Source organism: Panthera tigris, chromosome E3 (genome assembly GCF_018350195.1).
Source record: "Panthera tigris isolate Pti1 chromosome E3, P.tigris_Pti1_mat1.1, whole genome shotgun sequence".
Taxonomy (NCBI): Eukaryota; Metazoa; Chordata; class Mammalia; order Carnivora; family Felidae; genus Panthera; species Panthera tigris.
In genome coordinates this window covers 40,010,038-40,031,181 of record NC_056675.1, presented here as the reverse complement: position 1 = coordinate 40,031,181, position 21,144 = coordinate 40,010,038, and the positions used below count along the sequence as shown (strand labels likewise).

At 58.6% G+C, this 21,144-nt stretch overlaps 1 protein-coding gene across 4 annotated transcripts in view; it reads left to right on the top strand.

The window, feature by feature from the left end:
* CRAMP1 (cramped chromatin regulator homolog 1) overlaps window positions 1-21,144 on the top strand; it is a 57,210-nt gene that overhangs the window by 6,269 nt on the left and 29,797 nt on the right. For all 4 annotated transcript variants that reach the window (XR_006212688.1, XR_006212689.1, XM_042972395.1 and 1 more), the window contains 4 exons: window positions 5,966-6,168; window positions 12,138-12,291; window positions 16,854-16,937; window positions 19,773-19,821. Coding sequence is in view for 2 of the 4 variants with exons in the window: in XM_042972395.1 (XP_042828329.1) it covers window positions 5,966-6,168; window positions 12,138-12,291; window positions 16,854-16,937; window positions 19,773-19,821 (490 nt within the window). In the remaining 2 variants the exon portion in view is untranslated. The remainder of the gene's footprint in view (window positions 1-5,965; window positions 6,169-12,137; window positions 12,292-16,853; window positions 16,938-19,772; window positions 19,822-21,144) is intronic.

The window sequence follows — 21,144 nt, the reverse complement described above, 5'->3', positions numbered from 1 at the left end:
CCTGGGATTCTTGTGCTCAGTGTCAGTCGGTAAGTGACGTTGAATAAAACCAGGTGCGGCGTTGGGGCGCCTGGGTGGCTCAGTAGTTTAAGTGTCGACTTTGACTCAGGTCGCGATCTCGTGGTTTGTGAGTTCTGGCCCCGCCTCAGGCTGTCAGCTGACAGAGCCTGCTTCGGATCCTCTGTCTCCCTCTCTCTACTCCTCCCCTGCTGGTTCTCTGTGTCTCTCAAACAGATAAATTAAAAAAAAAAAAAAAATTTCAGCGGTGACCGTACGGAGCCCACCGCGGCCGCCTGGGCAGGGATACCAGGCTTTGCCAAGAGCTCTCAGACCTCTTGGGGAGAAGAGGAGGAGGAAGGCGGGGTGGTCCCCCCCGCGCCCCATGTGGTGGGGCACACGGTAGAAGACACGGTAGCCCTGACACACGGTGCTGCCTTGTGACCCCCGACCGCACGTCGGGTCAGGAGACCTGCGTCCCTGGCCACCTCAAATCTGGGCCCTGAGGAAGCTGTGCGGGATAGAGAGGAAAACACCCGTGGCCCAGGGGCTCTCAGTGAAAGACTGAATTCAGGGTCATACAGACTGCACTGGCTTCACGTTAAAGAGCCGGACAGAGAGCATAGGCGAGTAGATAAGGCAACATCCGAGCGTTGGCTCGAAGGTGGAGCTAATTTTCAAACACCTCGCTGGCTGTTGACATCAGAACTACCGTTTCTACGGTACCCGCTTGTGGAATTGCCCTTGGCCCACCGAGGATTCCGTAGGATTTTCGTTTTACGCTGTACACCGTGTCTCGTTTTGGGTTACACGGAGTGGTAAAGAGAACAGAGGAAACGCGACAACGAGCTTTGTCGTGGGCGGTGGCGTGTGCAAGCATCTTGCGTCGCGTGACCGCAGCGTTAGCGCCGAAGACCGACGTGCGAAAGGCCGAAGAGATTCTCGGGTGTCGTGTTTGCCTGGGGTCTCGAGAGTTACCTGCAGAAAATCTCGTCATTCGCTGAAGAAGGCGTATGGTTCGTGTGCCTTGGAGGGAGACCAGCCCCGGGCGCGTTGAGGTCGAGGCTGGGTGTCGTGTGGAGGCTGGAGACGCGGCAGACGCTGCGGGCGGGGCCCGGGACACGCGCCGGGACTGTGCGGGTCCAGGTCACCTTCGGCTCGTGGAAGAGGATGTCGGAGGTGGGGACCCCGCGCAGGGGCTCCGACGGCACGGCTGCGGTGTCCCTTGTGCTCTGTGGAGACCCGGCAAAGGCCGAGCAGGGGGGAGGCGTCCTGGTGGAGGCGAGCAGCTTGCGGAAGACGGGCGTGCTCCACGTCTGCTGACGCAACGCCCTGCCCGGGAATGGCCTTGTTCCACGTCATCCTTCCGGCCTTGGTGGCGAGGGCATCCCCTCAGTCACGGCTGGGCTCTAAGAGTGAGCCTGGCCGCTGTGGCGTCGGACGTGGAGGGCGTGTGCTACGAAGGGCACAGAAGCAGCCCCTGTCTCGACCGTGGGATGTTGTGACCAGAGGCGGCCAGGTGAACGGACCGGCATGTGTCATGCTCGGCCTCTGAAAGGTCCCCATCCCTTCTCACCGCAGACCCGGGCCACGAGGAAGCGTTCCGGCTCCTGGAGATGCGCTTCCGTCCGCGGACATTGGAACGTCTTTCTAGCTGAGGGTGGACGAAGTGCGGGGTGGCCCGCCTGAGTCCCCCTCGAGGGACGTCACGCAGCACCTCGCGGTGCGGGTCTTCTGTCAGTCTCCGCGTTCATACCTTTGGAAGGAGGCTCCCCAGACTCGAAAGGAAACGTCCAGGATAGCGAGTTAGTGCGTCTTCTGTGTCTTACCTGGTCACGTCCCGCGGTTTTGTTTTCAGCCGTACATGTGCTCCCCAGTCCTAACTCTTGCCGCTGACTGCCACGTGAGCTTGGGCATGTCATTGAACCTGTCCGTTCCTTTTTGCGTCGCAGGCTGAGGGAAGGATGTCGAGGTCAAGTTCCCTCCGTCCTGAAATCCGTGGATTTTTCAGCTCGGTGTGTAGTAAAAATACAGAAGCAGCTGTGTGTGACGCGGGTGTCAGCCACCATTGTGTTGTGTGGCTCGAGGGGAGGATGCCGGGGTTTGGAATAAGAGGCTTGGTTCTAGCTGCCCTGAGGCCTCGGGGCTTTCGTGCCTTTGGAGTCTCGGTCTCCCCGTTTCTGAAATGTGGATAATAACCGCACACTGTGAAGACAGAAAGGAGTAAAGCATTCGAACGCGCCGTAAAGGTGCCGTAGAAATCCACGCTCCTTTCTTGGTCCAAGCAGCTGCGTGGTATGCCCGCCAGGCCACTGTCCCTGTGCCTCAGTGTTCCCATTCGGAAGGCGGGCATCGTCTTCCGTTCCGGTGACGTGAGGGGCGTGAGTGATGGTGCCCCAGGCTCCTGCAGAGGCGTGGGGGGGGGGGGGGGCGCGCATGCAGGAGGCAGACGGCCTAGCTCGTCCCGGCGGGGAGTGGGCCGCCACAGCCGGCAGGCCCCGGCCGCACGTGTGCATTTGTCAGGTGCACGCTCTGGAGGGCAGGCCGTGGCCAGGGTTGATGATTTGGAGACGGGGGAGGAGGCCGCTAAAGTTGTCTCACTCAGGGGTGGTACAGGGCTGGCCAGGGAATGGGGAGAAGCTGGGCGGCCCCTGGGCAGCTGGAGGACTGGGGCACAGAAGCAGGTTGAGAGGGAGGGTGAGCTCTGTTCTGGAGGCACTGGGCTTCGGGGCCTGGCGGGGGGCCTCTGACCTGCTCTCCTGCGGTGCCCCGGGTCTCGTCAAGCATCCGCTGTGAGGCCCGGTGCCAGGCCTGGGCACAGAAAGGTCAGAGCCTGTTCTTGCCTTCTGCGACCTTGCCGTTGGGATCCATTTTTTTTCTAGGTTTGTTTGTTTGAGTTTTAAGCGTTTTTATTCATTTCTGAGAGGGAAAGCGTGAGTAGGAGAGGGCGATGAGAGAGGGAGAGAGAGCGAATCCCGAACTGGCTCCACATCATCAGCACAGAGCCCGGTGCGGGGCTTGAACCCACGAACCGGGAGATCCTGACCTGAGCCGAAGTCGGAGGCTCAAACCGGCTAAGCCACCCGGGCGCCCCTCCCTCCAGGTTTCTTGGACGCTGACTTCTCATCACGCAGGCTCTCGCTCGCTCTCTCTGTGGCCTCGCTGGGGGCGTGGGCCTTGGTCCTCTGCGCGCATCCACTCCCAGCCCTGAGAAAGCCCCCATACCCGACCCGGTCTTGCTCACGGCGGTCTTCTCTTCCCCCTGCGGCAGCTCCCCTCTGTCCTCGCTGGCTTCCCTCTCCCCCTTCACGCGTCGCTCTTGGCATCTGAATGTTTCTGCACTGGTGGTGGCGTCTCCCGGGGGCCCAGCGTCACGGTCTGCCACAGTGTCTCTGCTCCTGCGTCTTGTTTCTGCCTGCGGCTGAGGGCTTGAATGAGCCGGGATGAGGCGCCTTCCGTCCTCAGCCGGAATTTGGGGGATGGGCCGGACAGCATGTCCTCTCCCGATGAAGCTGTGCGATTCTACTTGACTTTCACGAAGCAGTCGAGGTCTCGAGTGATGGTCGCCAAACGTTAGAAATGGTTACTTGGCGTGATTTGCTTTGTTTGTTGAACAGGAATGTTCAGACCTTCGCTTTACTCTGCGCTCTGTCCCTGAGGTTCCTTTCTGCTTGGAAGCGCTTCGGTCCTGTTGGCCTTCAGGGTTCGCTCCCCTGGTCTGGAGTCTCCCCAGCGCCGTGATCGGGGACCTGTCGCGAGAGCTGGCGGGCTGCCTGTGTCGTAGACCGCAGAGACGCGCGTGTGACTTCCGAGCACATGCAGCCCCAGGCGTGGGCTGGCGGAGCCGGCGGCCCGGGTGCACCAATAGGCCTGCCGGGCGGGTCGCTCTTGTTTTGGAAAAAGAGCTAAGCGAACGTTTTGTCACAGGTTGAAAAGGACTCTGAAATCCTTTGTTGTGGGTGGCGCAGGGGCGATCAGCCAGCCCTTCCTCGGATCGCTACACCTCAGGAATTACAGGCTCCAGAATCAGCCACGAGTGCCTGGGTTTCAGGGTGTCGGTGCCCTGGCGGGAGAAGCACCTCTGGCTCTACAGGGCATGGTGTGAAGCCAGGTGTCCCGGCAGGTGTGCTCGGAGGTCGCCGCCTGTCGGAGACGTCCTGGGGGGTGTTGGGTTTGTTCGCTAGGTCACATCTTGGGTTTGGTTTGGTGAGGAATGGACGAAGTCAGATGTGTGTGGAGCACACCCTCAGCCCCCTGGGAGGAGGGAGGACGCGGGCGGCGCAATGAGTGGCAGGCACACGGGGCGCGCTGGGAAACCCTGACTGCGTCTTCCCCTCCGACAGCGTGCTTGGGACCTTGGGTATCAAGCTCCCGGACACCACGCTGGCATTTCCTGCCAAGGTAGAAGTAGTCTGTGCTGTCTCGCACAGGGGCCACTAGCCACTTGGGGACACTGACCGCTAGAAACGTGGCTGGTGTGACCGAGGGTATGGGTTTTGTGTTTTATTGAGTTTTAATTAGTGTGTGTATAGGGTCTCTCGTGGTAGCGGCAGTGACTTGGACAGGGCAGCGGTGACAAACGGCGGTTTCTGGGCCCTAGTCTTGTTGGCTTCTGAAGTCCCTGAACTTTTGCACGCTTTTCCACGTGAGAGAATCCCACCCATTCTGCGTAGCCGCGTGATCTTTCTGCATGTGTGACAACGCATTCTGCTTTCTGGGGGCTGACTCGTGGGGAAAATGCTCCTTATTTCGGCACAGCGACACGGAGCCGTCGTCCGGCAGACCTCTGGGTGCGCGGTGACCCTGCCTCCCCCCGTCCCTCAGGCCACCCCCGCTCCACGCCTCGTGTTTCTCCAGGGTGGTCTTGGCCAGCGGAGATGGATCAGTGGGCTTAAAGTTTTGCACGTCCTGTGCTTTGCTGCGAACTCCCCGTCTTTGCCCCGGATCTGGAGGCGCACGCCTGTCGAGGGGGTGAGGCGGGCGTAGCCTCGCCGGGAGGCCCTGCCTGAGTGAGCGGGGAGGCGGCCTCCCTGGACAAGCCTACGATCATCTCACCGGGAAAGCATTTCACGATATTCAGCGTTGGTTTCGCTTTTGCTTTCCCAAGTGCTTTTATCTTTATGGTCTTACTTTACCCCCGTCCCCAGCCGTTGAGAGTTTGCATTGCTCCCCACCGATGGTCCTGCAGGTTCCTGAGGGAGAGTCCGGCTATCGTGGGTGTGTGCGGGGGCTTCCCTTCTCTCTGAGGAAGGAGCCAGATGGGTGGGAGGAGTGGGCTAGGTCGTAAACGTGTTCTATGGGTGACCCTTGCCCCTCGCGGATTGCCTGCGTTCCCCCGGGAGTGCCGAGCCGTCACACTTCGCCGTGCCCTTCCCGTTCAGCGTGCGTTCCCGGGACTCGTCACTGTTGCTGGCAGAGCACCTGCGGGCTTGTCCGGTCACTCTGGAATGTCAGATTTTGTCGGTGGAAGTTGTTCAACAAAGAGGACCTTTGAGATCTTTTAAAGGTTCTTTTAAAGGCATCAAGTGATTTGCATTCTGAAGTATGGGTTGTTTCTAAGAGAAGGTGGTATTTCACACATGCTTAAATGTTTTCTTGAGTTTGAATTTCACTGCGTTCGTTTGGAAAAACCAGAATTACTTCACCCCAGACACATCTGAGAAAGAGAGACGCTGTGACACGTGACGTGTGTTTTCAGGTCACGGGGCAAAGGGCGGTCTGCCTCCGGTGGGGACGTTGTGCTCTCTCAGTGGGTCCACGGAAACCTCTTTCTGCTTTTGCTCTCTGTAAAAAGATCGGAAGGAGTCAGGTCAGGTCAGCATGAGGTCATCGGTGAACAGCCCCACCGGGCAAGTGGTGGGTCCCAGGTGCCGTCCCGTGTGGCGCCACCCTTGACGCGGGTGCCGCGGGGCATCCCCGAGCCCTGCAGCCTTCAGGACAGATCACTGTATAGTTCTTTCTCTCCAAGGAGCCGACGGTGGCGGATCGTCGTCTGGAAATGGGTCTGGGGCCGCCCCTGCTGCCCCTGCCGCCCCTGCCGGGGGCTCCCGCTCCTCTTCCCGGAACTTGGGGTCATCAGGCGGTGAGAAGGAAGAAGGCAAGAAGGCCCGGCGGCAGTGGGAGTCGTGGAGCACAGAGGACAAGAACACCTTCTTCGAGGGGCTGTACGAGGTGAGCTCTGGGGCCAGGACAGGCGGCACGGCCAGCCTCTCGCCTCTGTCCGCGTTTCCCTGTTTGCCTTTGCCTTGCTAGCCACGTGGCTACCAGATCTCCTAGCTCAGCAGCTCGGTGGGGAGCCCCTGATGGGCTGCAGGCGTGGGTCCCCGAGACCCATGCCTCGCCATGGACCTCGCCCTTTGTCCTCACCGTGTGACTTTAAAAGCTGGTTAAGAGTGAGGTGGTTGTTAGGAAGCGTCTCTGTTGGATTCCTTTCCTTCTCTTCCAAGAGTCTCTCTGTTGTCTCAGGAACATTCTCTCCTGAAGAGCACTGTCCTGTCCCTGTGCCTTCCCTGTGCAGTTGAGTGGGCTGACTCGGGAGGCTTGGTCGGTCCCTGACAGGGAGGGACAAGGGGACACTTGGCACATCAGTCAGAGCAGGCAGCTCAACCCTGAGAGATGTCACAGCTGACCTGGGACAGAATGGAAAGTCCTAAAAATAGAAACTGCCCCCCCACCCCCGCCCCTGCCCCGATCCCAATCCCAATGTCCCTTTAAAGAGAGGCTGCCGTGCTCCCTGACGTGCTCCCCGCTGTGCTCCCTGCCAACCTTTCTCACTTCTCTGTTTTGCACTCCCAAATATTTGCAACCATAGTGGACATACTTTTTTTACTTTTATTAAAATTTTTTTCAACATTTACTTTATTTTTGAGAGAGAGAAAGAGAGAGAGAGCATGAGCCGGGGAGGGGCAGAGGGAGAGGGAGACACAGAATCCAAGGCAGGCTCCAGGCTCTGAGCTGTCAGCACAGAGCCCGATGCGGGGCTCAAACCCAGGAACCGTGAGATCATGACCTGAGTCAGCATGGCTCGAACTCATGAACCATGAGATGGTGACCTGAGCCGAAGTTGGACGCTCCGCCGACTGAGCCACCAGGCGCCCCAGACATACCCTTTTTACTAATCTCAAGTACCTTTTCGTGGTATGTTATAGTTCTTTTGGTCGGTATACTGTTAACGCCTAAAAACATTCTACTTCACGTGAGAACAAACCGGCTTGTGTGCTCACTGTTTTTATAAACGAAGTTTGACTGGGACGCAGCCACACCCATTCACTTGTACGTGGTTTCTGGCTGCTTTTGACTACAGTGACCAAATCGAGCAGTGACAGCAGACACTAGTGGCCTGCAGCACCTCAGTGCTTACCCTGCATCCAACCCTTGCTCTGTTTAACCGTCCTCGTGTTGTTGATTGGGGTGGTTCCTTCCGGATTCTGTGATAAGTAGCGCTGGAGTGAACGTCCGTGTACGTGCGGTATTGTAGGTTGCCTCATTGGGGTGCGGTGTCATGAGTGGGTTGCTCAGTCAGCGAGCCTGATGCCTTTGTTTTATTTTTTTTAACTTTTTCCGTGTTTATTTATTTTTGAGACAGAGAGAGAGACAGAGTGTGAGCAGGGGAGGGGCAGAGAGAGAGAGAGACACAGAATGTGAAGCAGGCTTCAGGCTCCGAGCTGTCAGCACAGAGCCCAACGCGGTGCTCAAAGCCCCGAACCTTGAGATCATGACCTGAGCTGAAGTCGGAGGCTTAACCCCCTGAGCCACCCAGGTGCCCCGAGCCTGATTCTTTTAATAGCGAAGTAATGGGAGTGATGGAAAAGTCTTCCCAAGCCTGGCAAACAGGGCTCATGGCAGAAAGGGGCTTTGGAGCTGATATGCCCAAGTGTCCTTGGAGAGATTAGAGCCGCGCGGAGGGAAGACTCCGTGCCGATGGCAGAATATTCCCCTGGCTGCCCTTCTCCCTCCGGGGAGTGCTTCGGTTCTGCTGTCCCTGTTGGAGGAGGCCACTGTGTCCATGCCGAGGGACTCAGTCGTCCAGGGAGATCACGGAGTGTGCATTTAAGGCTCGTTCTGCCAGGTGCAGAGTCCCTCACGCAGGTCAAGTGTGTTCTTTCCCTCCCCATGACGGTTTCAGAGCACGGCAAACGGGCTGGTTTTGTATACTCACGTCCCCGGACTAGGCCTCCCTGAAGTTGTGTGTTAGGCGTAGAAGACCGGAGGGCCGAGGACTGTCCTTGAATGTGTAGCTGACCCTCACCTGAAACCTTAGCTGCTTTGGTGTGGCCCCTCCTTCCCAGGGGGTGGCGGGGGGTGCAGCTCTGTGGGGGTCTGGCTGCCAGGGTCCAGAATGAGGGCAGAAGATATGCTCGTCTGTTAAAAAGCGCGGGGAGGGTTCCCTGGCAGTGACCTGCCCCGCCTGTCTTTGGGTAAATTAGTTCAGTCCCTTGTCGCTGGGCCGGCTTTCTGGTTGTACGTTTTCCGCCAGCGAGGTGTTTGAGATCTCCTGAAATCCTGGATTAACCATAATAGTTGACACTTCTGGTCACTTCATGCTTTCCCCAGCTGGGACTGGGTGTCCCACGTATCGTGTGTGTGTGTGTGCATGAGAGAGAGAGGACGAGTGTGTGCTTTACCGCTGAGCTGTGTGTCTGACGTGGGCTCGGCGGGACCCTGGCGAGGCCTTGATGTAGGGCTGACGAGCTGGGGTTGGGGGTGTGACAGAACAGCTTGGACTGAGGGGTGCAGGGGCCCCTGCGGTGTGTGTCAGTCATTCCTGCCTTTTCCACGCACACGTGGGACTCAGCTGTGCTTCCAGCGACACAGACCCAGCTCGGCACAGAGAGGCACAAGGGACTGAGCAGCTGTCATGACCGAGAGGGACGGGGAGGGGCAGTCTCAAGCCCGACCCGTGCAGGACTCTAGTGATGGCACGGAGCCTCTGTCACCCTGTTTGTGTGGGGGGATGCCATTTCTGTGCTGTCTCCTGTTTCAGACACTTCCCAGAGGCAGGAGTGCCACCCTCGCCACCCACTAAACTTGGGACGGTTCCGGGAGGGACGCAGACGGGCCAGGCCTGTCCCAGACTCTTCCTGTGGCAACGGGTGTGGGCCGTGGTTCCTGTCAGGGAGCTGACATCACTGTTGTCATCCTTGACGTCATTACCCGCTCGGTGTTGGTTGGTTCTTCACAAAGCCTGTCGCCGACTTCCCGTTTTCCCTTTTCATGTTTGTGACTTCCGCCTCAGTGGCCAGGCTCCCGTCCTTAGTTCTCCCCGGGTAGCTTGTGGGTGCAGGCCCCTGCGGGACAGAGTGTGGGAGCGGTGCCAGGGTGCGAAAAAGCCGCCCCAAAGGGCCGTTCTGATTAGGGAAGTGTAACAGGAGCTTGAAAAGTTGGAAGTCCATGCTGACAGGCACCCCAGGAACTCGGAAGGCAGCGTCGTCTTAGAACATGGGATGGGGAATCACCAAACCCAGATTCTGGTTCCGGCCCACTGAGAGCGTGTGCCTCGTGGGTTTGGTTCCCGCCGTGCAGCGAAGCCAAGAGGTGGAGAGGCCGTCTGCACGCGTTCCATTGTGGTTCTGATCAAGGGCTGTGGGGGGGGGGGCCTGCGGGGAGCGGGGCGCCCAGAGGAGGGCATCGAAGACGCCTTTTTGTGTTTTACCTGCCGTTGTGTGTGTGTGTGTGTTTTCAAATTTTTCAATGTTTAGTTTTGAGAGAGTGAGAGAGAGACAGAGCATGAGCAGGGGAGGGGCAGAGAGAGGGAGACACAGAATCCAAAGCCGGCTCCAGGCTCTGAGCTGTCAGCACAGAGCCTGACGCAGGGCTCGAACTCAAACTGTGAGATCATGACCTGAGCCAAAGTGGGTCACCGAACTAACTTAGCCACACAGGTGCCCAAGCTGTTTTTTTAAACAGTGAACGAGTTCTTTTTCAAACTTTCATTTTTCATTAAAAAAAAAAAATGCTTATTACTTAGAGTGAGAGAGGAAAGCAAGCAGGGGATGGGCAGAGGGCAGAGGGAGAGAGAGAGAATCCCAAGCAGGCTCCATGATGTCAGCACAGAGCCCAACACGGGGCCCCATCCCACGAACTGTGAGATCATGACCTGAGCCAAAATCACGAGTAAGATTCTTAACCAGCTAAGCTACCCCGATGCCTCTTAAACTTTACGTTAAAAAAAATTTTTTTTCCATGTTTATGCCTGAGAGAGAGTGCGAGTGGGGGAGGTGCAGAGAGAGAGAGACACAGAATTCGAAGCAGGCTCCGGGCTCTGAGCTGTCAGCACAGAGCCTGACGCAGGGCTTGAACTCATGGACTGCGAGATCAGACGCTTAACCAGACTGAGCCACCCAGGCGCCCTTTAACTTTGAATTTCAGACTTGGAGGAAAAACTTGCAGAAAGAGTACAGAGAATTCCATATACCTTTCCCGATGTGCACGTAACCTCAGTGGGGCCAGCATGATGAGATTCGACGTGGGACCGTAGCATTTACTGACCCGCAGGTGTTACTAGGTTTAGCTGGTGTTCCCACTGATGTCCGTTCTGGATCAGGGTCTCACGTTGCATTTAGTGGACGTGACTCTTGAGCACTCCATTGGGGACCTCCTTCCGGCTCTCAAGACCTGGACCCTTTGAAGACTTGTGGTCTGTTAGGTTGTGGAATGCCCCTAGCTCTGGGCTTCTCTGAGCTTTCCTTATGATTAAACACACTTTGCACTTTTGTCAAGGAAGCCACGGGAGTGTGGGCTGTCCTGGGTGCATCCTGTCCGGACTGTGTGAGGTATTCTGTCCCGTCCTCGTGGTGTGACCCCTGGTGACTGCGTTCAGGTGGCACCTGCCAGGTCCTGTGCTGCCTAGTCTTTTTTTTTTTTTTTTTTTGTACTTTGAGGCTACGTAAATAAATACCCCGTTTTTCATTTTTTCCCCACTAACTTTAGCCACTAATGCCACTTCTTATCTGAAATAACCATTGTTACAGCGTTTGTCCATCACGATTTTCTGACTTCGTTATTCCTACACTTATTAGTTGGAAATCTCATTCAAGAAAAAGCTCTTTCGTCTCCCCTATTTAGGTGTGAATTCAGTAATTCCTTTACATGTGGATTCAGGGATATGTAGGCTAGTCTTTGGGTCACAGTCTCTTCACACCATTGTTGGTTTTGTTGCCCATATTGCGGCAGATTTGGCCACTGGGAGCCTCTTCAGGTTGCCTCCTGTGTTCTTCCCCCAGGCTCCTGTGGTGCCGTCGGCACTTGGATCCGTGCACAGCAAGATATTCCAGCCTCACTGGTACTTTCCCTGCTCCCATCTCTCCAAGAGGCCCCGGTTCCTCTCGGGAAGTGGGATTTAGAAACCAAGATATGGGTGCCGGGGGTGCACAGTGCTGCTGGCGTGCTGTCATCTCTGGGCTCTCCCCAGGACTCCTCACTGCCTCAGCTTCAATGGCATCTGCAGCTCTGGAACAGTGCTGGTGGTGTCGGTGTTCTCTGGAGCGTCAGTTCCAATCTGAAATTCTCAGAAATTCTCAGCTTTTGCACAAAGATGTTGAAGGAAGGATGGCTCGTAGATGTATTCAGAGCATATTCTGTGGTTCTCTGAGTGTTTATATTTGCGGCCCGTATTTGAGTATAGGATGCATTTTGTTTGACCAGAGCAGCGAGGATGTTTCTGGATGGTTGTATTGTTTTAAGAGGTCAGGTATACAACACTCTGAGCTCCTTCGTCTTTCTGTTCTGTGTTCGCACAATTGTCTTCATGGTGCTGTCTTCTCTCATGGTCTCTAGGGGACTCTGGGCATTAACCTTTTCATCTGAGCCATGAGCATTGTGTCCTCCTGCTCTGGGGTCCTACTCTTTGGTCTCCCGTGCTATGACAGTTTTATCCCTGAGTTTCTATTGCTGCCTTATCCATTATTCCACTTAAAACCTCAGTCTTCACGCACGTCTTTGGGGTTTCAGAAAAACGAAAAACAAAACAAAAAACCCCCTGAGGTTCTGGAGAGGCGAGGTTGAAGCTGATGCCGTGAAGGACACGTGCTTGACCGCTGCACGGTCCGTTCGGCTTTCTCCTTTCCCGGGAAGCGTCTGTGCGGTACGGAAGCCTGCCTTGTTGTAAGCTCTGTGCCTTTAACGTGCGCTTGATTTTCCAGCACGGGAAAGACTTTGAAGCCATCCAGAACAACATCGCCCTCAAGTACAAGAAGAAAGGGAAGCCCGCGAGCATGGTGAAGAACAAAGAGCAGGTCCGCCATTTCTACTACCGCACGTGGCACAAGATCACCAAGTACATTGACTTCGATAACGGTGAGTGTGCCGAGGCTTGGCTCCTGGGCAGGTGGGAGGCGCGGCCGGCTCCCGGTCGGAGCTGGTTTCCAGCAAACCCATCAGACACACTGCGGCGTGGTTCTCACCCGGCCCTGCTGCCAGGGCTCCGGTGCCTCACGGTGCTCCGGCTGCTGGTACCTCTGGTGACCGCCGGCCGTTTAGCTGAATGCATTCCTCGTGCTCTGGGCCTGCGTCCCCCACTGGGAGGGGAGGTCACCACAGTGGATGAGGAGAGGCGGCCACAGGTGCGCAGGCCAGAATCGGACCCCCCCACCACCATGCGCACACACAGCCAACGCCCACCCTTCTCTCCCCGATGGTGGCTCCTCGGGGCGGGGGTTGGGCAGGGCCAGGGTGGAGGGCTGGCTCTCCCGAGGCTCACCTCTGGGTTTGAGGCCAGGCTTGGGTAGCCCTGTCTTCAGTTCACCCACCCGGGTCATCCTCCAGTGCGGGTCTGACGTCACTCTCGGAGCAGCCATTCTGACCACCCCTCTGTCCCCACGGGTCACGCCAGCACTTGATCATTGATTCCACCTTTCTCGACACTGGTCTTCATTTCCACAGCCGCTCTCGTAGTTCCGTCCTTCCAGACGTTTGCTTCTACCGACTCCGTTCATTTCTGACCCTTCTGTGTAAACAATACGAACCCTCACGTAGGACGACCTAGATGGCGGTGGTCATCCCCACTTTGAGCCTTTGCCGTGAGCCCTTTGTGTCAGCCCTTGGGGACTCCCGTGTTGCCGCCTGGGCCCCGCCTGTGGGCCGTTCCCTCGGCACTTTGGGGTGTATTTTAGTCACGCGGGAGCCAGCACCACCCAGGGTGACCCATCCGCCCCTCTTCCCTGGCCCCCCCCCGGCACCTGGGGTTCCTCCTCTGACCTTAGAAAGGCCCAGAGAGCACGATTCAAGGGGTGTGCCTTTGTGTCAAGGGCCGGATGGTAAATATTTGGGGCTTCGGGGTTTACCGTCTTTAACAAAACTGCCACGTTCTGCTGCCTTAGCTCATTTGTAGACCAGATGTACGCACGTGTGTATTGCCGTGTTCCCCAAATACTTCCTTCACGAAAAGAGGCCGTGGGCTGCATTTGGCCTGCATTTGGCGACCGCTATCCTAGAGGAATCCTTTCTCGCTGCCACTGGCCCGTCTGGGAGCCCTTGGGGAGGGGGCGCCTAAGCTCCAGATGGTCACGGTTATCACCTGACACCGTCCCTTGAAGTTTCTTCCCTTTGAATCTTTGTGGACATCTGTCACCCGCCAGTCAGAGTCCTGCTGGTCATACCTCAGAGCTTCTGGGGTCTGTCCCCACCGCCTGGTCCCCTTTGGTCCTGTTCTAGAGCATCGCTCTTCTCCCCGTCTGGTCCTGCCCTTCCTAGTCTGCCCCTCACGTCGCCAGATCCACAGCGGGGCCGCGTCTGCTGGGCCTGGATCCTTCCCTGCCCCCTGTGGTCTGCGGGCTGGCCCGCTCTGTGCTCGCTGAGCACGCCACCCCGAGGGCACACGAGAAAACCCGGGTTTGGACACGGAGATCCTTTCCCGACGGTAAGCGGGGGAGCCGAGCCCCACGGCCGAGCCAGCGCCCTCTCCCCAGACGCCCCCGCCGCGTTCTCAGCACAGTGGCTCACCCTCCCTCCTTTGTGCGTCGGCTTGCAGGCCACCTTCTCCCGCCACTGTGGGATTTCTCCGTGTGCTTTCTGTTCAGCCTTGTTTCCGTGAGTCGGCGTTACCGCAAATGTTTCCTTTCAGACCGGCACCTCACTTCTCGTGTTTTTAAGTAATGCGGCGTCCCTGTCCACACGGCAGTCTCCTCCGGAAATCCTTTCTTCGGGTAAATTCACACGACAGGTGAAACGAGCTGCGTCTCATCTTGAGCGTCTCGTCCCCCTCGCGGCACGTCTGCCTTCCCACCAAGGCCTCGTGTGCGGTGCCCGATTGTGCCCAGGGGGTGGCCATGCCGAGCTGCTGTCCGGCCAGCAAGCGCCGTCGTTTCTCACTGCTGGAGCGCCTTCCGCTGGCGCCTCGGGGCGGAGCAGATCACAGAGCGATGGGTGGGTCCAGCACCTTCTAGCGGCCTGCCCGTTCCGTGGATGGGGACCACCCGGTCAGAGTCGGCAGCCCTCTTGCCGATACTATTTTGTTCATTTGCTTTCGGTGTCCACGTGACCGGTCACGGAAGATCGTCTGCTGGCCTGGGTGTGTGGTGGCCAGTCAGCCACGTGTCATCGTTGACCAGGTTGTCCCCACGGCGTCCATGGGTTTGCTGGCTGTGCTTACCCCTGCCTGAGAGCGCTGCTCGGATCTCTAATTGATTTGAAAACATCACCACCGGTCCAGGTCCTGTCGAGTCCGAGACTCGACAACATCCATCATCTTCACAGATGTTTTTGTGCCAGCGGCCGCAGGCACAGTCGTAGTTCTTTGGCTCTTTGTGTTTTTTTTTTTTTTATACTTTTTTTTGTTGCACATCCTGTTCTCTAGCGGCTTTCAGTCATCCACGAGAGGGGGCTCTGCCCCGGGGACTGGTCCCGGAAAGCTCTCTTCACGTGAGAAAGCTGCGGGGCGAGAGGGAGGAGGTGACTCCAGGACCGCCGGTGGGCACACTGTCTTTCATGCCGACCACACTGTGGGCAGAGTGGCCACTGTTTTGGGGACACTCGGGTCCCCAGGGCAGATGCAGTACCACGCACAGGGGTTTTTTCTTGGTCGGATTTGAGAGGCACTTAGGGTCGATTTTCTGTGTTTTTGTCGCCTCCTCCTCCTAGATGGCCTCCTGAACCCCCCTGGTCCCGGCAGGTGCGACTCCTCTTTGGTTCTTTCCCCGACTGGGCCGAGGGGTGGACGAGCCGCTGCTCTCGCGTCCCACCCCTGCACCTCATGTCGGTTCCACAGCAGGCCCTGCGGGCTCAGACCCAGCCTTCTGCACGGGGTGGCCCACGTCCCCGCTGTCCTTTACCTGACCTGTGTGCTTCTTGGCGTCTCAGAATAGTGGCCCACGAGAAGAGCCTTCTTTCCGTTGAGCTGGCGGCTCCGCCTGGGTTTCTGGCCGATCCCAGCGAGCACGTTGGTGCACGTTGGTGGCAGCCGGCCGCCCCTTCGTGGCGCACGGGCATTAGTTCAAGGCTCGGCGCTGCCCAGCCACCCACCGGTCCTCAGCCGCTGCAGCCGTAGATTCGCTGCTCTGGACGCTTCACACAGACGGTACCAAACAGCGTGTGGCCTTCTGCGTGTGACCTCTCACACCGAGCATCGCGTCGTCTTTGTGCATTCACGTCACTGCGGGCGTTAGAGCCTCGTTCCCTTGCATGGCTGTCACCGTTCTGTTGTCGGTACGACCCGTGCTTGTTCGTCCTCTGCCCAGCGGACCCTAAAGCATCTTTAGTAGCGATCTCCTGTGGGAATCCAGTGAGACCTTGTGTCTTTGTCAGGAGAACCTTGAGGAGCAGTTGACCGGTGGTGTTAGCAGTCCCCGGCTCCTCGCAGCCTGTGCGAGGTTTGGAGCTTTTGTTTTAGATCGTTTATTCGAGGTCTTATTTTCTGGCTGTTGATATATCGTAGTTTTCCTTGCCTGGTGGTTTAATTACACGTGGGTGACTTTGGAAAGGCGGAGAGAGCAGTCGTGAGGACAGTGGAGGCTCAGGTGCACCGGTCACGGCTCTGTGAGGCGACATAAGAGCCACCAGACTGCTGGGGCTGGGCTGATAACTTGTATCCAAGTTTGCTTGCAGCTGCCGTGGAACTTGGGTAGTATGGAAGGGTTCTCTCGCGTCTCAGACCTTAGCGCGTAGGCGGTCCAGGCGGGTGCCAGGGACCTAGGGCCTGCCCTCCTTCTGCGTTGCCGTCCCTGCATGCTGTCTGGGTCCAGGACGGCTCCAGGCAACAGCTCAGCAGGAAAGAGAGGTGTGTGAAAGGGACACATTCTGTCCCGAGTCTGTCTTGAGTCATTTCAGGAGCTTCTGGAAGCCTTCTGCTCACACCAGAGGCCAGGACCTAGGGTGCGGGCGGGGATGTGTGGCGTCTGACCCGGATGCATTGCTTCCCCATGAAGGGGGTCTGTTGCTGAGGAGTTGGGTGTCAATGCTTGTAATCGTAGGGGCCGTGGCTCCTCTTCCGTGTGGCCCGGGGCCCGGGGCGGGCTGGTCAGCGGTCAGAGATGGTCCGACACCCCACCTCCCCGGTCCTGGGACTGCCAGCCTCATACGGAACTCGGGCGGATTCTGTGTGTGCGCAGAGAGATACGTGACAGATTGAGTGGTCACGCCCCCCCCCCCGCCCCCCCGCCTCCCCGAAGCTGGCCACACCCCCCTCCCGGTTTCTCCTCCTGGGGGCCATCGCGCTGCCTGGACATCACTCATCTTCTAGCCCCTCCCCAGGTTTCTTGTTTAACTTCTCACTTTGCAGATTTGAAAAGCAGCCCTGTGTTCCTGTGGGCTCGCCACTCCGTGTCCCCGGAGTCAACGTCCCGCACACCCCTCCCGTGCCACGAGCTGGCCGACCCAGGCGTGTGTGTCTTCCCCCCTAATGCTGTCCGTCCTTCGTCTTTCAGTGTTCTCCCGTGGGCTGAAGAAGTCGTCCCAGGAGCTGTATGGTCTGATCTGCTATGGCGAGCTGCGGAAGAAGGTTGGGGGCTGTGAGTATGGGGCTCCAGGGGGTCCCCGCACGTGTGGCTGCTCCTCACGGGGCCTGCCGTACCGTCGCCGTTGGGTCTTTACTGCCACAGCTCTTCTTTCCCCGACTTGACTCTTGAAAACGTCTTACGTGTGGTGCACTGGCGAGCACCACGGCCCCACAGACCCTCACTTTCCCTCAGGCCGGCGTGTCGTTGACGTTGGCCACGTCCGTGCACCCCTCCCCACACGTGCGCGCCTTCTCGCTCAGGCGTCCTAGACCCAGGCATGTTGTCATGCATGCCCGCCTTCCTGTCACCACTCGACGTGCTGCCGTCTTCCCTAGTACCCGTCTGCGTTCAGTTTTCCCGGAAAACCCAACGCACCTGTCCGGGCGCCAGCTGGGGACGTGGTCCCACTTGAGCCTGTGGCACCCCTTGGGCCCGTAGACGAGAACAGCCTCACGTTTGGTCTCCCAAGACACTGGTACTTAGGAGGGTCCAGGTCCCTCCGCGGGTGTCTCGCTGCTCGTCTCCTTGCACCCAGATTTCCGATAGACGTCGGCTGCTCTGGCCTTCCTGGGGCGCCGAGCAGCTCGTGGCCGACCTTGCCTCCCCGTGTGACCTCCGAGGAGAGGGGCGCGCTGGTCTCTGCAGGTGCCCCTGGCCACCATCGCACGGGGGAAGAGTGCTCACCCACAGGGCTGCTCCCGAGGCCCCATGAGACCGTGCGAGGGGGCTGCTCAGAGGGGGCAGCGGGGCAGGGGCGTGGAAGCAGCAGAGGACGGGGGGACGGGCGTTTATGGATTGCTCCGCGTAGGCCAGCCTGGCTCCCCGCCCGTGTCCTCTGGTGGGTGGTGTGCGGGGCCCCTTCTTTGTCCCTGCCGTGCCCGTGTCTCAGCCAGTCTGACTTTGCGTGACCCTGGCCTTGATCTGTCAGCGCCTTGCTCCCTAACTTTAGGCGGCTTACCGTCACCCTCCCTGGCTATCGCAGGATCCCCTGCACTTGGACCTCAGCACCTCTTCCTGCCGCCCCGCAGCTCAGCTGACCCAGTCCTGCCGGTGGTGCCTCGTCGGTTCCTCCCAGCCCAGTTGCACGTCATACTTGCACATTCTCTCGCACATGCACCCCATGAGGCCCTGCCTGAGCGCCCCACCCCCCACAACACTCCCCCGACGGGTCCATTTGCGGGGACACTGTTGTGTCGTTTTGTGAGTCTGCAGGGAAGGGCAGGCTTCGGGGTACTGCCTGGTGCAGGGCACCCCCAGGCCACAGCCTCTCGTGACTGCTCGTTGGGAGCCGCTTCCGGGCTTTGCACGAAGCGTGCTCAGGGCATGCCAGCGGTGGACACGCCTGTTTCTCCCTGAGGTCTCCAGACTCACGAATCCCGAAGCAGCGGACATGGTGTCCCTGCTGTGTTCCTGGGATTCGGACACGCGCTGCTCGTGTCTAGCATTGTGGCAGCTCCTGTCCTGGGCGTTGTCCCTGGGGCTCAGGACGCTCCAGTTGGATGAAAACGAGTGACCGTAGGCTCCTGGGCCGTTAAGTGACAGGTTTTCTTGCCCCCGGGACTGAGTCTCACACGGGGGCTCTTCTGCGATAGGGGCTGGTGTTGGGGGGCCGGGGAGACACCGTGTGTCTGGGCAGCTTTTCTTTGCAGGGCGGCTGCTTGGCTGCGCACCTGCTTCCCCCCTGCCGCGCCTCTTTCCCAGCGGCTGCTCCCTCTGCACCATTTCCCTTCGGTCTGCAGGGCTCGCGTTGGTCTTTCTCGCCACGCGGTTGTTGTGCGTGGCTGTGAATTCTTTCAGCGGTGAGTCATCCGTAAAGCTTTGTGTTGTTTTCTTTTTCTTTTTCTTAACCTTTTTTTAACATTTATTTTTGAGAGCGAGAGCGAGGGAGAGAGCAAGCGAGAATCCCAAGCGGGCTCCACACTGTCAGCTCACAGCCGAGCGTGGGGCTCGAGCCCATGAACCGTGAGATCATGACCTGAGCCGAAATCAGGAGACGGACGCTTAACCGACTGAGCCACCCAGGAGCCCTTAGGTTGTGTTCGTTCTCGAAAGGTGTTTTTGCCGGATGTGGAGCTCCGGTTTGATAGTTTTCCCTGTCTTCACTTTGAAGCTGTTACTCCCCCGTCTCTGGCCTGCGCTGTTTCTGGTGAGAGGCAGCATGCTGACCGTTGTGTCCTTGCGCCTCTGGAGGGGATGCGCCACTTTTCTCTGGCCGCTCTAAGGATTTTGTTCTTGTCTTGGTTTTCCGCCTGGATGTGTGTTTATGGCCTGTTAATTTCGTTTCCCCAAAACGTACGGAAGAGTCCAAAGAATTTTGCAATGACCCTCAAACCCCCACCACCTCCGTGTGCTCTCTGTCCCTGTGTCTTCTGTTGAGGACAGCAGTAACCCTGGGAGGGCAGAGGAGCGTGGCGTCTGCTCTAGTGAACGCACAGGGTCTCGGTTTGTCATTCGTCCACCCCGGGCACCTAGGCATCCACGACCGACGATACCGTGCCCAGAGGGAGAAGTGTGCCTGCCGGGCGCCCTGAGAAGCGAGTCTCTGAGCTCGGAGGCCAGGGATGAGGAGAGGTGCAGCGTGCCGGGGGTCTGGGCAGGAGGCAGGCAGCGCTTGCTTCCCCTGAGAAAGTCCCGAGGGAAGGAGGGCCGTGCAGGTGCGGGTGGCCCCTTCAGCACCGGCTTTGCCGGAGGAGCCACGGCTGCCGGAGGAGTTGTGTTCTGGAAATCTCCGAATGTTCTGTAAAGGAACCGGGGTGTTTGCTTTCTACTTGAAGATAACAACCTGGGACCGTTGACCCAGTTTGCTCCGAACTACTCCGTGCTCACGTTTATTTATTTTGCGTTTAGGTATGGACGACAAGAATGCCACGAAGCTGAACGAGCTCATCCAGGCAGGGTGAGTAGGCCCGTCTCGGGGAGCATCGCTGTTGTGTGGACGCGTGCGCCCTTCTCTGAGATGCAGAGCTGAAGATGCGTGGGGTTTTCTTCCCTTTGCTCACCGAGGTCCCTGAAGTGCTGACCTCCCCAGGGTTCAAGCTGATAGCCTCTCAGAGCCCGGGGAGAGCAGGGAGACTTGGCCTGGGCTGCTCCCTGTCTCGTTCTTCCCACGGGTCCCCCACGGGGGTGGCAGCGTCCACGCGGCCCTCCCCGCCTCACGTTCCCTTTCCCACCTCGTGTTGGGGAGTGCCTTCTCCTCTCACCAGAGCAAGCCCTCTCCCACTTTCCTGTCGCCCTCCCGGTCCCTTTCATGTGCTGCCCCTTCCCGCACCTGCCGGGGCTCTGTGCCCCACGAGGGGAAGCCAGGTCTGATGCTGCTGCGTTCTGCCCTCACCCTCACGGCGTCCGGGAGCTTGGGGTTCTCCTGTTTGCTTAGCCCAACTGCAGAGGCCGTTCCTGCCATGGAGGTGGCACTAGGCCCCTGCCACGTGCCCCATCTCCCGTCGTCCCAGTGGCACGGTGTGCTTTGCCCCCTGGCCCCGACTCCGGTGTTGGCCTTGGAGCCCTCCTGCACTGTCAGCCTTGCTAGGTGATCCCAGCCCCCAGCCAAGTGTCTGACTCGAGGCTCTCCAGCCCTGTAACTGCCCGGTCTTCTCTCCTCCTTCGCCCCTCCTGGGACCATCCCAAGGGCGTACTGAGCTCTGTGCCCCTGCGTGCTCTCCGTGGGCCGTGTTAGTGCTCCCGGGGCCTCTGTCCCCGTTTGTGGGTGAGGGATTCCAAATCTAACGTGTCCCCAATTCTGTGCCTCGATTTATAAATCGCGTCATGTCCTAGACGTCTCCTGGGCCCCAGCTGGAAGTCTCTGGGAGTTCTTTCTGGGAAAGGCCCCGACCCCACACTCTCAGGTCTCCCCTGGCCACCGCTTGCTTTTTTCCCCAGTCAGGTGGAGGCAGTGTGGCCCCTCGGCCTCTCACAGCTGCTCCAGCCGGTGCCCTGACCACCTCCGTTCGGCGGTCTGCAGCTTCTGTGTGCGTGCATTTCTCCCTCGGCCTGGCCCCCATCACCGGCTGCCGTGTCTGTCCCCCCGCCCCGAGCTCGTGTACTCTCCCCAGATCCCTGCTCCTCGTCTCCGCTGGACTCACCTGCCGTCCCCGGCCCCCTGCTGGTGGAGGGCTGGTCGGCCCTGCCACCTCTGCAGTCACGGCCTTCCCGCACCCAGGTCCCTTTCCTCCCTGATTGTGTTGTCGGGTGGTCTGCAGGCCCGTCCCTCAGGTGTGAGCCC